The sequence below is a fragment of the Mixophyes fleayi genome, chromosome 5 (genome assembly GCF_038048845.1).
Source record: "Mixophyes fleayi isolate aMixFle1 chromosome 5, aMixFle1.hap1, whole genome shotgun sequence".
Classification (NCBI taxonomy): Eukaryota; Metazoa; Chordata; class Amphibia; order Anura; family Limnodynastidae; genus Mixophyes; species Mixophyes fleayi.
The window spans coordinates 84557991-84573000 of NC_134406.1; the positions used below are offsets into that span (position 1 = coordinate 84557991).

The following is a 15010-nucleotide window of genomic DNA, read 5'->3' on the forward strand; positions in this document are numbered from 1 at the left end:
ATTGCTAACAATGCTTTTTAAACAGTCAGTGGTTCTGCGGGAAACAGGCTTTCTACTGCAGAACCCTGAACTCTGAAATGTTGACTAAACTTATCAAGTCAATTTTATCATTTCATTTCAAAATTACAAAGTCACAATATTTTTAGACATCCTAAATATAAAATCAATGCTGTTTTATATTGTAGGCACTCGTAAGCATAGCAACTTTGAAGATACAGATTATTAAGGAACCAGATTAGGTTTATGCTCCAGAAGCCTTTGATAACATAGCCCTGTAAAAAAAAAAAAAAAAATTATTGAAAGAGGCAAAGCTCGACTTCATATTTACACATAGGCTGGAACGATGCAACATTGATTCATTGTTGAGTAGAAATAAACTATTAGTCCTTTTTCTGGAAACTGCTATAGATGGGTACTTTAGCTGCCTAATGGTATATTCAGCCCTGCTGAAAATAAATATTAATCCTTTGTCTCACACTACAAATCAAATTAGTACAAAATGACTACCAATTTATGAAACCATAACAAACCAATTAGGGGAGTATTCAATTGTTAGGAAATCCCGCCGCGTAAAAACTACTACCGTTATTACGGTAGTAGTTAGCCGGATTTCAGCTCGCGGTTTAGGGAGCTGCGAGCTGAAATGCAGCGAGAAAATTACCGTGACAATGGTAATAGTGCGCGGAGCACGAGATTTTCGGCGTTTCCGCCGACAATTGAATACCCCCCTTAGTGTAAGACTATTAGTCTAGAGCAGTGATACGCAACCTGATGGACTTCAGGGGCTGCATGGCAAAAGGGCCACACATCACCCTTAATCTCACTACTAAGTTAAAACAATACATTTAGTCGAATAAAGAGACACCTATCTGTAATAACATAACAGCAGGCATTATAAACAAGTCTGACACGTGTTGCACACAAATGTGACAATAAAGCAGAGTTGGAGGCCACGTGTTAAGGCTACGAGGGTCATGTGGCCATAGGGCCACCTGTTGCCCTTCGCTGGTCTAGAGATTTACATTGCGGCATGAATAGAAAATTGTGAAAAAGATAACCTATGGTTCTGCCCTGGGACCTGTGCTCTTTATTTTGTTTATAATTTACATCAACATTGGTTTTAAAACTATTGTTCTGTGTTAGTGAACACAAAGTCGTGTAGCTTAATAGAGTGTATACAATATATGCTATTCTTACAGGGGGGATACATTGGGAGATTGAGCTTCACCTGTAATGTTGCTGTTCACTGTGGCTAAATGTAAGTTTATGCATGTAAGTATTAAGAATATGAAAGTTATTTACACTATGCCTGGGACATTTGTTGAATGAACCCATGATGGAGAAGGATCATAGACTTTTCAAAGAACATGTAGTTCCAGCTTGCAGCAGTATCTGTGTATGAAATTTTATTGAAAGGGAAAGTCTTGGGAGAAAAGTTCCTTTTTTTTTTTTTTTTTTTTTTTTTTTAATAAAACACAGGTGAGGGCTAACTTGAATATGCAGTATAGTCAATATCCTAGAATTGGAGACATTGCTGGGAAGGGCCACATATTTATAAGTGTTATGGAAAATCTTCGTTATGATGAAAGACTGTCTGATCTAGATTTAGTTACACTAAAATATAAATATGTAATGGGGACTTATATTTAAATACATTCATAGCCTCTACAGAAAACTCTCCTATTCAGAATCACATCTCTGTGGAGAACATAGACATATAATTTGAAGAAAGCAGATGCAATCTCATAGGAATTGGTACTGCAAACACTGTAGATTAGGATCAAGTGAGAATTAGAGGTCTCCCTAGAAAAATGTAAAATACAAAATTCCTGCCATTCTCATATACACATATGTTTACACAGGGAGTAATATATCTTTGTTAGTATGGAGTTATTTTTTTTCTTCTGTCTTATAACAAATTGTTCTTTGATTTATTGTAAGCTTTTTGCATTGTTTTCCTGGGTCAGATGACTAGGAATTTTTGGAATGAACAATTGAACTAATTATGTAGCAAACAGTGCTCTCTGATACAAGCATTCATAATGCTCTGATTGTTGTTAACATGCTGTATGCATTGATATTTTGAAACTGCACTCCTCAGGTTACTGAACTGTGCTGAATATAATTTGGATAAGTTCATGGGTATTGATGGCATGATCAAATCGGAAAGGAGTACAAGGTAGTGTGGAGAGAAGGTAACTGAAGTAATGATGTTCTGGGCATTTGAGGCATAATAAAAGACAACGGCTGAGGCGCAAGAAGTAATGGGGAGATAGCAAAAGAGTTACTTGGAGCAAAGGGTAAGGCTAAGTACACACTGAAGAATTTTCCCAACAATCGGCAACGATTGTCCAGTCGGTCGGTCGATTCATGCATACATCCTATACACGTTGGAAATGATTTTTGCAAGACCAAGCCTGGCAGCGATGTTTGCCAGGCATAACATCTGCTCAAAAGATTGTGATTCTGTACACACTGAAACAATATATGGGCTCCCTGCAGCGATATGCAGAAGAAATGTAATAAAGGGCTGAACATCACCGGCAAAACACTCCCACAAACTCAGATTCAGGATAAGAAAACACATCATTGCCATTCATTCTATAGCACATCTTTGTATACAGTGTACGCTCGTTCGCAACTACACATTAGCGATTTATTTTGGTATAATGGTTACTGTTGAGTTACAGCAAGCTTGTGGTCTTATGTTACTCGTTCTGGCAAGAAGACTGCAAGTACAGACCTGGAGGGAAAGATGCAGAAAGAATCGGTCTTGTTGGACCAAAGAATGGTTCCAGAAGAGAGACTCATTTTTTTTCATATGCTCCTGCTACAGGAGATACGGGACAATAACCCTGATGACTGATTTTACAGAATTAAGGGCAAACATCAATGATGTTAAGAAAAAATTCAAGAAACTGGAGAAAAGTTTCCTGGGGGTAAATGTATCAAATAGCGATTTTTTAAATCGCTGATATCCGGCAACTTTGCTTGGTGAATTTAAAGAATCCGTAGCTTTAAAAGCAAAAATTCTCTTAACATTCACAGGCAGAGAGAGAGACTAGGGTTAATTTTTGATAGCAGCCAGTTAACCTACTAGTATGTTTTATGGCATGTGGGAGGAAACTGGGGAACCCGGAGGAAACCCTTACAAACACGAGGAGAGCATACATGGTTGAGAATCAAACTCATGACCCCAGTGCTGTGAGGCAGAAGTGCTAACCACTAAGCCAATGTGCTGCCCACGCTTAGTAGAGCAGGTGGAGTGGGGTTCACTATGGTGCAGAGGTCTGAGAAATGCTGAGGCCAGTATGGCGCAGAGGGCTAGATGAGACTAAGTCGTGTAGGGGCCTGGATGATACAGAGTCTAAGATGATGCAGGGGGCTAGACAGTGCAGATGGTTCAAATGCCTAGATAAGATAGAGGCAAAGACATTGTTGGGGGGATCAGAAAGGGATGGGGGGGTAGAAAGGGGAGGGGAGCATAGGATTGCAGAGAACATTGGAGAGGGGAACAACACATGTAGGAGACAAGGGTAAGGAGGGTGTGCATGATGTGGGCAGAGAAAGTGAAGGGGCAGTGAGACATAGTGAGGCAGAATATTAGATGAGAGAGAGAGGACAAATTGAAGAGACTGAAGGAATAGTGGGAGGTAATAGGATGGAACAAGAGGTATATGAGGCTGGAGAGAGCAAAGCTTGACAAAGACAAAAGATAAGCTAGAGATTGTAAAAAAGTATGACTGATATAGTATAGCATTGAGAGGGCAGCTGTGAAGGTGGAAAGGGAGGCTTTTTATTTTCAACAGACATTTGTAATATAAAAAAGTACAAACAGAATAGAAATAGAATATAAAATATCCAACTTTTTTTAGAAAAATAAGACAAACATATTAGCAGAATCATCTAAAACAAATAGATAATGATGTATGTCTGAGGGGGAGTGATTGCTATAGGAAAAGAAAACTAAGGAATTTGAAGTTGGTGCATATGCAAGAATACAGTATTATGGAGATGGGGTGTGGTAGAGCCATTATTATGCGGAATATTCATGAGATGGCAGATGGTCCAGGGGTTGTTGGTGGGGTGCTCTTGTCAAATCCGGCTGTTTTGTCATGTTGGTTGGAAAAACCAAGATAAATCTTGAATCCAGCCAATTATCTACACACACAACCCTCCCCTCTAACCCTACTCTCTCTACCCCTTGACCCCTTCTACACTACATTTTCTCATGGTGTCATTCTGTAGACAATTAGATTTACTTGTATGTTTATTTTTTGCTAAAGAACATTATTTAAGATTCAAGGGATGGAGAAGGCATAATTATTGTTGTTTGTTGCATTTTTCTCCCACGAAAAGTTCTATACGTTCAATGACTTTTGCACCTTCCAGAAACATTTTATACTGAAAAGTGCGTTTATAGACAAATTCGATTAATGTATTAAATTTAAATGTACCATAGCGACACGTGTCATAAATACAGTACCAATGTCCACTGTGATTGTTAATTTATTTAAAACATGAATGAGGCTCGTAAAAGCAGTGTTTTAGACAGGGTCTTGATATACAGCAGTGAAACGCGTGTCTGTTAGTGCTGTCTTTTGGCAGCAATTTCAGGGGTATTCTTCCTCTGCACTTCAGTTATTAAGATTAATGGAAATTATCCCAGGATCCTCCTAATCAAATTATATTCGACTATTGATGGGGCATAGAAGCCTTTCGTGGATCACCTGATCATTTTAATCCACAGAGGCCGATTTTGGTATAGTGATATTAAAAAGCTAATCATAAGAGACTGTTCAGTCATTGGGAATTTCACTTTATTACTTATATAAACAACACTGTTATATTAGGTGAAATTCAATCATTTCTAGGGGCAGATCGTACAGCTGCAGTATTATCTGAATAAATCCTCAACCATCTAGGAAAATGTGGTAAAGGAGAGCAATTTAATAGTATATTTAATTAAGGGAGCAAACTAAATAATCTAAAATATTTTTAAATTTTTTTCAGAGAGCAATAATCTGAGACCTCCGAGTCAGCCACAAAATAAACTGCAACAGCATAATTTAAGTTTATATGTTTTATAACTCTGAGAGGTATAGAGCACCACTGCAGATTTACAAATATTATAGTGCAGAGGATTATCTTTTGAAATATCATTATAATTTGGTATGTCTGATACATTATTATAAATATCACAGAAATACATCAATGTGATGATTGTAATTCACATTTTCCTATCTCTTTTTACATGTCTCTTGTTTTTTAATATTTCATTAATTTTAAAGGGAGTTATCCTGCAGAAGTAAAATTGGATTATAGTTTTAATATGGAGTTAATAAAGTTTGTGATTTAAATAATTAATTTGTTTAGAGTATGCAACTAGAAGATTGCCTCTTTTTTTTTTTTTTTTTCTTTTTGTCACTGATCTAAGTATTTATTACTTATCAGTTGAAGCACCCCCTGAGCAAATGGATTCATATTTTAAAATTATTGGATAAATCAGGGATGACATACTATTCACATTAAATAGTTGGTAAAAGTGGAATTTTCATCTGTCGCATGTCTCCGATTATGTATAATAGGCTAAGTAAAGTCATGTCACATTTTTTAAAATTATTTGTTATGTACATTCTTTTCTTAATATTTACATTAGGCTAAAATAAAGGGTTAGAGTGCATTTACTAATGTAGCACTCACAAGAATACTTATACTTTATTCCTCTCCAAATTAAATTTCTTGAAATCATACTCCACATATTAAAACAATGTCAATTGCTTACCCACTAACCATTCTTGCATCCATGTTATATAATTGTATCTTGCAGTAATATTGAGAACATGAGGCAGCAGCTGGAAAGGATAGGCCTGTCGTTTAGCTGGGATAGGGTAAGTGAAGATCATTGATTTTTCATTTTAGAATCGTGTCATCACTGTGTGTAACTTACTGTTTTGAGCTTCTTGCCATTTATGCAGGGGAAATGCAGGATTTGTAGAAAAAATGCTTGATTTGGAAGCAAAGCAAAAAATGCCATAATAATTGAATTAGAAAAGTATAATGTAAATAAATGTCATAATATATATTACATTTTAAAAAATGAGGCATAAAGAAAATCATATATTAACAAGCATAATCACCCGGCATTGCGCGGGTCCGATTTGTGTTATATATATATATATATATATATATATATATATATATATATATATATATATATATATATATATATATATATATGAGAGAGAGATAGATGTACATAGAGATAGATGTAGATATATAACGTATGAACAGTACATAGATATGTATAACAGTATATAGAAACGTAAGACCAGTACACTAGAGCTAAAAAATAAGTAAGAGCAAGAATTATGGCCATTGTGTTGAAGCCAAAGTTTATTATAAAAAGGCCGATCCCTAGAAAAATGAGACTTTGACAACAGACAAAATGTTACAGGTTTCAATGCAGACACTAACTAGGAGGTTCCTAGAAGTTTTATCCTCCTTTTAACCCTGCAGAAATGCTGAGATTCCAATGTATGGGTTTTTTTGAATAATGGGACCCCCCCTGCTGCCCTAAGAGCACTCATGTTATGTTATCAGTTGAAAATATATCAGCAGCTTTAGATATTTATGTATCACCAGTAATTCTGCAGCACTGTACAGAGAAATCACTCACATCAATCAATATCACAAACATTGTAGGAGTCTTTCATTATTTTAGTATTCGGAGTGTTGCATGAAAGTGAGACGTTTTAAAATACAAGCTATAAGTAAAAATTTATTTGACTTTACATTGAATTGCTGATGTTGTACAGCTAAAACATTGTTGGAAATGGACTCAATAATGTGTTGAAAGTGTAGGATGAAAACATTTCGCCCAATGCTGCATAGTTGCTACAGTTTAGCTGGTGGTGGATCTCTACTTCAGATAGATCAATCCATCTAGTCCCTCTGATTCTCGTTTGCTGTTATGTTTGGCAGCTGCATTTTTACTTATGGAACGATTCCAGCACTTACCTAGTCTTGTGACATGGAACATTATTATTATTAGTTTTTTTATTATTAAAAGTCCATTTGCATGTGTACAGACTGCTACCTGATAGACTTCAGTATTCACATATCCTGTGGCATTGAAACTTTGCTCTACTCTTATCAGGAGACTCAATTTGTCCAACCCCACACCATTATTATGCTTCCACAATCTGCATACATTGTTGACATCTATCTGTATGGATCTATGCACTTCCATCAGCTCTATACTGCGGAAGCAAGTAGTGTTTTTCTCACTGAGAGGAGTGGAATTCAGTGGTGATTGGCTGTCATATGCCATTCGTACCCTGCTGTGCATGGCAGATTCTAACACCATTAGTGCATGAAAAGCCCAACAGTGTTGTTGTTTCTGGTGCATTCACCTCTGTGGGCCGTTTGCCATTTACTTTGCCGAGTCACTTAAATATTTTGCCTTGCCCATTTTCCCTCTCAACACACAAATGATCTATTGATACATCTGTACCCGCTTTAAATGCCTACACATATGAAGCGAACACTTGTTGAGTAATCAGTTACACTGAAATGACAGGTGTGATAAATCAGTGTATAATGTTATTTCTACAAACTTTTGCTGGCTTGGTGTGCTAAATGTTTTCACCTAGGTTAAACCTTTTCTATAAGCTGGAAAATAATCACTTATTTTTTATTTTGTGTTGCTTGCTTTAATAAAGACTTGCTTTAATAATAGGCTGGGTGAAAAGCATATTTTAACACTCACAACTAAACATTAAGGGCCGGAGTTATTGAGGAGAGCCAAGCATAAAAAAGGAGTATCTTTGCACCTGGGCAAAACCACGTTGCATTGGAGGAGGAGGAGGTAAATTTAAAATGTGGGGACAGATTTATAGTTGGGGTAGGGCATGTCCTAGATCATTTTTAATTTCAGTGTAAACATAAAGCTATCAAGTATTTGTGCTATTTGTTTTTTTTGTTGTTTTTTTTGGCTTTATCTCCTTAATGACTCAGGCCCTATGTTTTTATTTCATATGTAACATTTTCCCTGTACAATCCTCCGGAGGTTCAATATGAAGTCTGATGTGCCCTGTGTAAACGTGTTCCCCATAAGCACAAATGTGTATAGTAATGCTCATGGTTTGCTACCCTTTTGCTTATACATTTTGTGAATGTTACGAACAGCACTTTCATAGAGAGCAACTTGCATTTTACATTTACCAGTCCTATAAAGATGTTCTATCGTACAGTAAACATTTGTTTTTTACTAATGTGCCCCTCCCCTAGCCTTCCTTTTACAGCAGGGCCAAGCGGGAGGACAAGTCAAAACCCGCTTGTGATTGGTCTTCCCACTCAGACACCGTTTCTGCTAAGTTGGTTGGCTTAATTGTAGCTCCACTGGGCTCTCCCTATGAGGACGGGCATTTTATTAAAATACGTTACCTAGGTGGCAGTACAGCAATAAGGTGTGTAGTGCCGAAGTAGCTATTATATTTAGCTGATCCATCTGTCTGTATGTACGTTTTAAAATATGTTGAGACGTTTTAGCGTAAATTCTTTTGAAAGATTTTCACACTGGAATACAGAACAAAGTCAATGAAGGCATTGTGTATGAGGTCATGAAAAAACATTGTGTTTTTAGATGTGCATACAACTTAGGCAGAGATTGCTTTGTCAATCATCACTTTTTTAATGGATGTAATGGTATGGGTTAAACCTTCAAACTGCCATGTTTTCTTTACAACACAACACTGTGTTATAACACATTCTAGCCTGACCCGTCTCTATTGTCCACCACAAATGTCACTGCGTACAGTGGATCCGCAAAAACTGTTTTGAAGTACATCTTGCAATCGATTTATTCTTCTATCACAGCGTGATTTCAGCAACATCCTTGTCCCTCATACAATGACAATATGTTGTTATACTGCCTGTGTTATTAGCTTTACATTGCAGAAACCGCAAGCAAAGTCCGCTTTTTGTAGTCTCTCAGGAGCTAGAAATAGAACATTCTATCAGTAACAGGAATTCTGTTGTTAAGAGTTCACGTTGTATAATGTGTATCCCAACAGTAATGCTTCTTGACACACATGGTGAGGGGAGATGTAGTTGTCAGCATGTATGTAAAGCATCTGCCAATCTAACTTGGAGCACAGGTTTGTTTTCTAGTGATTTGTAAATAAGGAACAACAACAGTATTTGCATACAAAATGTATCTAGTTCTGCAAAATATCTTCAGCTCAGTATTCTACTTATATGCATATAAACGCCAGAAATGGGAGAGCAAGTTTTTGTTTTCCAATGTGACTTATAAGGATTTTTATATTAAATATACCTGCAATATTTTATTAGTGACCAAAAGGACCAAACTTCTGATTGCTGCATATGTAGATAGATAGGTGACCGTACCATACAGCATGTCTGCCAGTGCATGATAGATTGTGAAAGACCCAGGAGAAGCTTAAGAAATGTATGTATTTTGTTCTCTGAAAGGAAATTGGATGCTTGGAATTGATTGTAGGCAAATGCTTGATTACCAACAGGGGCCCCTGATGTTAATCCAGTTGTGCAAATACAACACCTTATTGTATATACAAAGCCATAAAAGCTTTTTTTTAATAATAATAAGGTTCAAATCTGTTGTAACTGTTAGCAATCAGTCTAAAGCTTTGATCAGTAAAGTGCACTTTAGAATTAAGTAAGCCTTGAAAGTAAACCCATCAACAGGATACTGACGACTACAAAGAAAAAACAACTACCTTCTTTAGGTGAAATCAGTCAAGTTTTAGCTGAAATTCTGATTTTATCAAACCCTTATACCTTCACATCCTATGTGTTGAAAACCCATGCTCTATACATTGTATTATGAATATGTATGTACAGAATTTCTGTATATGTACAATTATTAGGGTCAGTAGGTTATCCGCAGTGATATCTGTTCTCGCCAGTCTTGCCACCCCCCACCTGTCCTCTCTGTCACTCGCTCTTCCACCCTTGGCTCCTACCCTCCTGTAACTGTGCCTGAGATCCCCTCTCTCTCTTCTCTCCTCCTCTTCTTCTACAAACTGTCCTCTCGATCCTGTCCCCTCCAAGTTCCTCTGCTTCCTCTCTTCCAATGCCCTTGTTCACTTCTTTAACCTCTCTCTCTCCACTGATTTCTTCCCCTTAGCCTTCAAGCAAGCTCTCATCTCCCCTATTCATCCATCGACCCTTCGTCTCTCTTCAACTATCGCCTCATATCTCTGCTTCTTTTGACTTCTAAAATTTGACTTGTCTTCAATTGTCTGACGACTCTCTATTTTCCCATTCTCTTTTTGACCCTCTCCAGTCTGGCTTCCATCCCCTTCAGTCATCTTAAACTGCCCGCAGTAAAGTAACAAATCACTTACTCTCAGCTAAGTCCAAAGGTCATTTCTCCCTCCTCGCACTCCTCGGCCTCTCAGCTGCTTTTGACACCGTTGATGATTCTCTTTTCCTCACCACTCCCTAGGTCTTCACAAAACAGCTCTCTCCTGGTTCGTCTCCTACATCTCTGGCTGCACTTTTTAGAGTGTCTGCTTCTGAATTTACCCCCCCCCCCCTCTTCCCCTTTCTATTGGAGTTCCACAAGGCGCTGTCCCTTGGCCTGCTCCTCTCTCTCTCTCTCTCTCTCTCTACCATCTCTCTTGGTGAACTCAATCAATCTTTTGGCCTCCAATACCACCTCTATGCTGTTGACACACAAATCTATCTTTCCTTCCCTGACCTCTCACACGCCTTTTTAACCTGGATATCTAGCGGTCTCTCTGCTGTAAATACCTAGATGTCACAGCCCTTCCTGAAACTCAACCTCTCCAAATCTGAGCTCATCATTTTTCCTCCTGCAAATGATGCTATCCCTCCCAGCCCCTCCCTTTTGGCTGACAACATCACTTTTTCTCCTGTCGCCCAAGCCCGCTGCCTTGGAGCCACCCGTGACTCAGCCCTCGGCTTTACCCCTCATATCCAGTCCCTCACAAAATCCTGCCACTTCCTCCTCTGTAAAATCACGAAAATCCATCCCTTCCTCTGTCAGGAAGCAACCAAAATCCAGGTCCATTCATTCATTATTTCTCTTTGATGGTTTGAGCAATTTCGTCGGCAGTAAAAGGTTCGTTAAGGAAATCAGATTGTGAGGTGGTAAGTGTGGACAGGGGAATTGAGGATAAAAAGTCATTAATTTTAGAGTGTAAGGATGCCGGGTCAGTAATTTGAGATGGGAGGTTATAGAGAGAAGCGTAAAAGTCTCTAAAGGTATCGGCTATTTGTTTGGGATCATAAGTGAGATCTCCAGATTGGTTCTTGATAGAGTCAATGCGTTTGCGGGTACGTTTATCTCGTAGCTTCTGGGCTAGTAGTCTGTCCGCTCTATCTCCCCTCTCGTAGAACTTCTGATGGAGCCAACCAAGAGTTTTAGCCGCCTTTTTGGAGAGAATTTGCTGTAATTGCCCGCGAAGAGCAATCAGCTTGAGTCGGGTCTTACGTTTCGGAAAGCGCTCGTGTAATGCCGTTAGAGCTGCGATTTCTGATTCAAGATCCACGATGCGAGCGAGTTCAGCTTTGCGGCGAGATGCGGAAAGTCCAATAAGTGTGCCGCGTATGGAAGCTTTATGTGCTTCCCAGAGAATGGAAGGCGAAATATCTGGTGAAGAGTTCAGAGAGATAAATTCCTTAATGGATCATTCATTATTTCTCATACCGACTATTGCAACCTCCTTCTCACTGGCCTTCCTGACTTTCACATTTTTGACCTTCAAGCCATACAGAATTCTGCAGCTAGCCTCATCTTTCTCTCCCACCGGACCTCTTCTGCTTTTCCTCTGCATAAATCCCTTCATTGACTTCCTATCCGTTTCAGAATTCAGCTCAAACTCCTTACTGACACTTGTAAAGTCCTTACCAACGCTTTTCTCCCTAACACCTCTAACCTTGTCTCGAGATACATACCTACCCGGCCACTCCGCACTTCCTCTGACCTCCGCCTCAATTTACCTCACATTATCTCCTCCCATGCTCGCCTCCAAGACTTCTTCCGTGTTGCCCCTAATCTTTGGAACTTCCTACCCGTTCTCACTCGATTCTCCCCCAGCCTTCAGTCCTCAAACGCTCACTCAGTACTCACCTTTTCAAGAATGCCTATCCTACCACCTCCTAACTCTTGTATCCATCATCTCCTCTTAGTCGTCTGCCATTTCCATCTCTCCCCAGTTGGTCTTACTGTTTCTCACCACCCCTCCCTCTAGAATGTAACCTCTCTCGGGCAGGGTTCTTTCTACCTATTGTCCCATGTCTGTCTACTGTCTGACTCCCTTGTAACGTCCTGTCATGTCTTTTACTGCACACTGTGTGAGTTCCCATAGCATTGCTCACACTCATCTGTGCTGCTTATATGTACTTTCTCATCTATTTGTTACTTGCTTCTGTAACCAGCTGTGACGCCTTATAAATAAATAATAATATAAGCAAGAGTAAGAAAAGCCACTGTAACAGGCCTCACCTCATAATGGCTGGATAGATCTACTTCCATAGGCGAAGTTCGCTCATAACAAGTACTTCCATAATTCTACTGACAAATCGGGTTTCTTCATTATCTATGGTACACACATTAAAGGCTTCAATCCATGTACTTTATCCTCTTCAGGATTCACTCAAATGTTTCTCTTGTCTAAAGAACACTGTAGATAAACACTATAGGAAGGTACATGTGTTGGGACCAGTTGAAGGGTATTGCTTTCCACCAAGAACGTCGAATTAATCAAATTTGCTCCTTGGTTCATTGGGCCATATATAATAATTAACCAAATTAATGCATTCTCCTTCTAGCTTAAATTAGTTGTGGAAGTAACCTGTCCCTTTGTGTGTTAATATATGTCTTAAACAGTAAATAATATCTGTACAAAAAATGAGATCTGTTATCATTACATCAGTGTCCATTATGTAAACTTGTGTAGTATTAGGAATAATGATTCCCAGCTGTAGATTATTCGGGCCTGTCTGCTGGCTGTTCTCTATGAGCAGTTCTATAGATGAGTGGATATTAAATGCTTTTTTTGCTGCACTACTTGTAAGCACACACCTCTGTCATCACTTGCTTGAGCATTAATTCCCATAGTGCCTGGGTTTACAAACTTAACTTGGTGGTTCATAGCTAAAAAAATTAAAATTATCATCATCATCATTTATTTATATAGCGCCACTAATTCCGCAGCGCTGTACAGAGAACTCATTCACATCAGTCCCTGCCCCATTGGAGCTTACAGTCTAAATTCCCTAATATAGACACACTCGCATAGACACAGACAGACAAAGAGGGAGATAGATAGAGACTAGGGCCAATATTTTTTGATAGCAGCCAATTAACCTACCAGTATGTTTTTGGAGTGTGGGAGGAAACCGGAGCACCCGGAGGAAACCCACGCAAACACAGGGAGAACATACAAACTCCACACAGATAAGGCCATGGTCGGGAATCAAACTCATGACCCCAGTGCTGTGAGGCAGAAGTGCTAACCACTAGGCCACAGTGCTGCCCACAAAAATTAATTTATTATATTATAGCCATTTTATTTGATCGGTCGCTGGAGTTCATCGGCTATCTTAACTATTTATAAGTTTCCATGTATGTTGGTGGGGCAATTTATGAAAGTGCAAATATTGTTTTGTAATGTAATTTGATTACTTTTTGCACAAAAATACTAATGTTTTGGAGAAGTGCTTAGATTTGTGAGCCAAGATGGTTGCATGTGCACGGTACTAAAGTTTGCAGTGTTTGGTGGGAGGAGCTGAGTGAATCAGAAGTGGGCCTTGCTAAGTGTGCATTAGGTGCCTCGTTTTGCATTAAAATGGAAAAATTAGATTTTATTTTGCAGCATGGGATGATTGTATGAGGATGGAATTATTTAAATGACTGTTAAGATTTGAACTCACTCGCTGGTTAGCAGGTGCCAGAAACGTAACAATGTCCCTATACTTGGAATAGGATGCGTTTGGCACTTCCTAGTTATACTTTTGCAGAAAGACCAAACCTACAAAGGTGACACATGTAATGCACACAGTCCAAATGTCTCACTTATTCTGCATTGAAAGAATTGAGGGAAAATTGCCTTATTAGCCTCTACCAGCTATGCTGCAAGACAATGTGGAATAGCCTTGCAGTATAGCTATTAGAGGCTAATAAGGCAGGGGAATTTAAGTATGTGAGGGAGAGACATAAGGCTTTCCCAAATCTGAAAAAATCCAGATCATCACATTGGGTCTGAAATTAATATCAATAAAAATGGGCAGTATGGTTTTTGTCTGCCATCAAATTCGTTGTTTCTACATTGTGCAATTAACATATTGTTTTGCAACAGTGTCTCATAAACCCTCATAGGTTGGTGTAAATTATGTGGAATAAATGATTGCCCAGCTGTTTCCTGGGGATAGCACTGTTTAAGCTGTATATGGAGAGATTTCATCTTTAGGATTTTTCCTGACTTGTCTTCCAACAACGTATGATGTATAAATAACTGGAATTGTTTTCGTAGTAGGTTGGTCGAGCTGAAATGATGTGTCCGGTATTTACTATTTATTGCCTTAATTTTGGTTTATACATACAGGTATTGAAAAACAACGCTTGCTAAAGCATGAACGAAGCCTTGTACTTTGTCCTTTCTATTAACATAGCATTCGAAACGCATCTGTTAATGAATCTCAAATTTTCCTACCAGCATATTGTACTAAGTACTCGATCGGCGGCTCCATTGAACTCTCATGTATTCACCTAGTGTTAACACGTCTGAGCGCTGCAAGTAATGTTGAAATTGAGATGCAACAAAGTGAAGTGAAGGTTTCTCAGGAAATGTATCTATTAGTCCTCTTAATTAATTACGTAATTTTTGGACCAGAGTGTGAGAGTACGTTAAATATTTTAATGCAGTGTGTCCGAGGCAGATGTCACAGCATTGTGAAGTAGGAGCCACTCTTTAGCTCTGACACATTAGCAGTG

The 15010-nt window shown here is 38.6% G+C and overlaps 1 protein-coding gene across 5 annotated transcripts in view; it reads left to right on the forward strand.

Moving 5' to 3' along the window:
- LARS2 (leucyl-tRNA synthetase 2, mitochondrial) overlaps positions 1-15010 on the forward strand; it is a 141247-nt gene that overhangs the window by 46127 nt on the left and 80110 nt on the right. For all 5 annotated transcript variants that reach the window (XR_012692787.1, XR_012692786.1, XM_075212501.1 and 2 more), the window contains one exon: positions 5831-5891. Coding sequence is in view for 3 of the 5 variants with exons in the window: in XM_075212501.1 (XP_075068602.1) it covers positions 5831-5891 (61 nt within the window). In the remaining 2 variants the exon portion in view is untranslated. The remainder of the gene's footprint in view (positions 1-5830; positions 5892-15010) is intronic.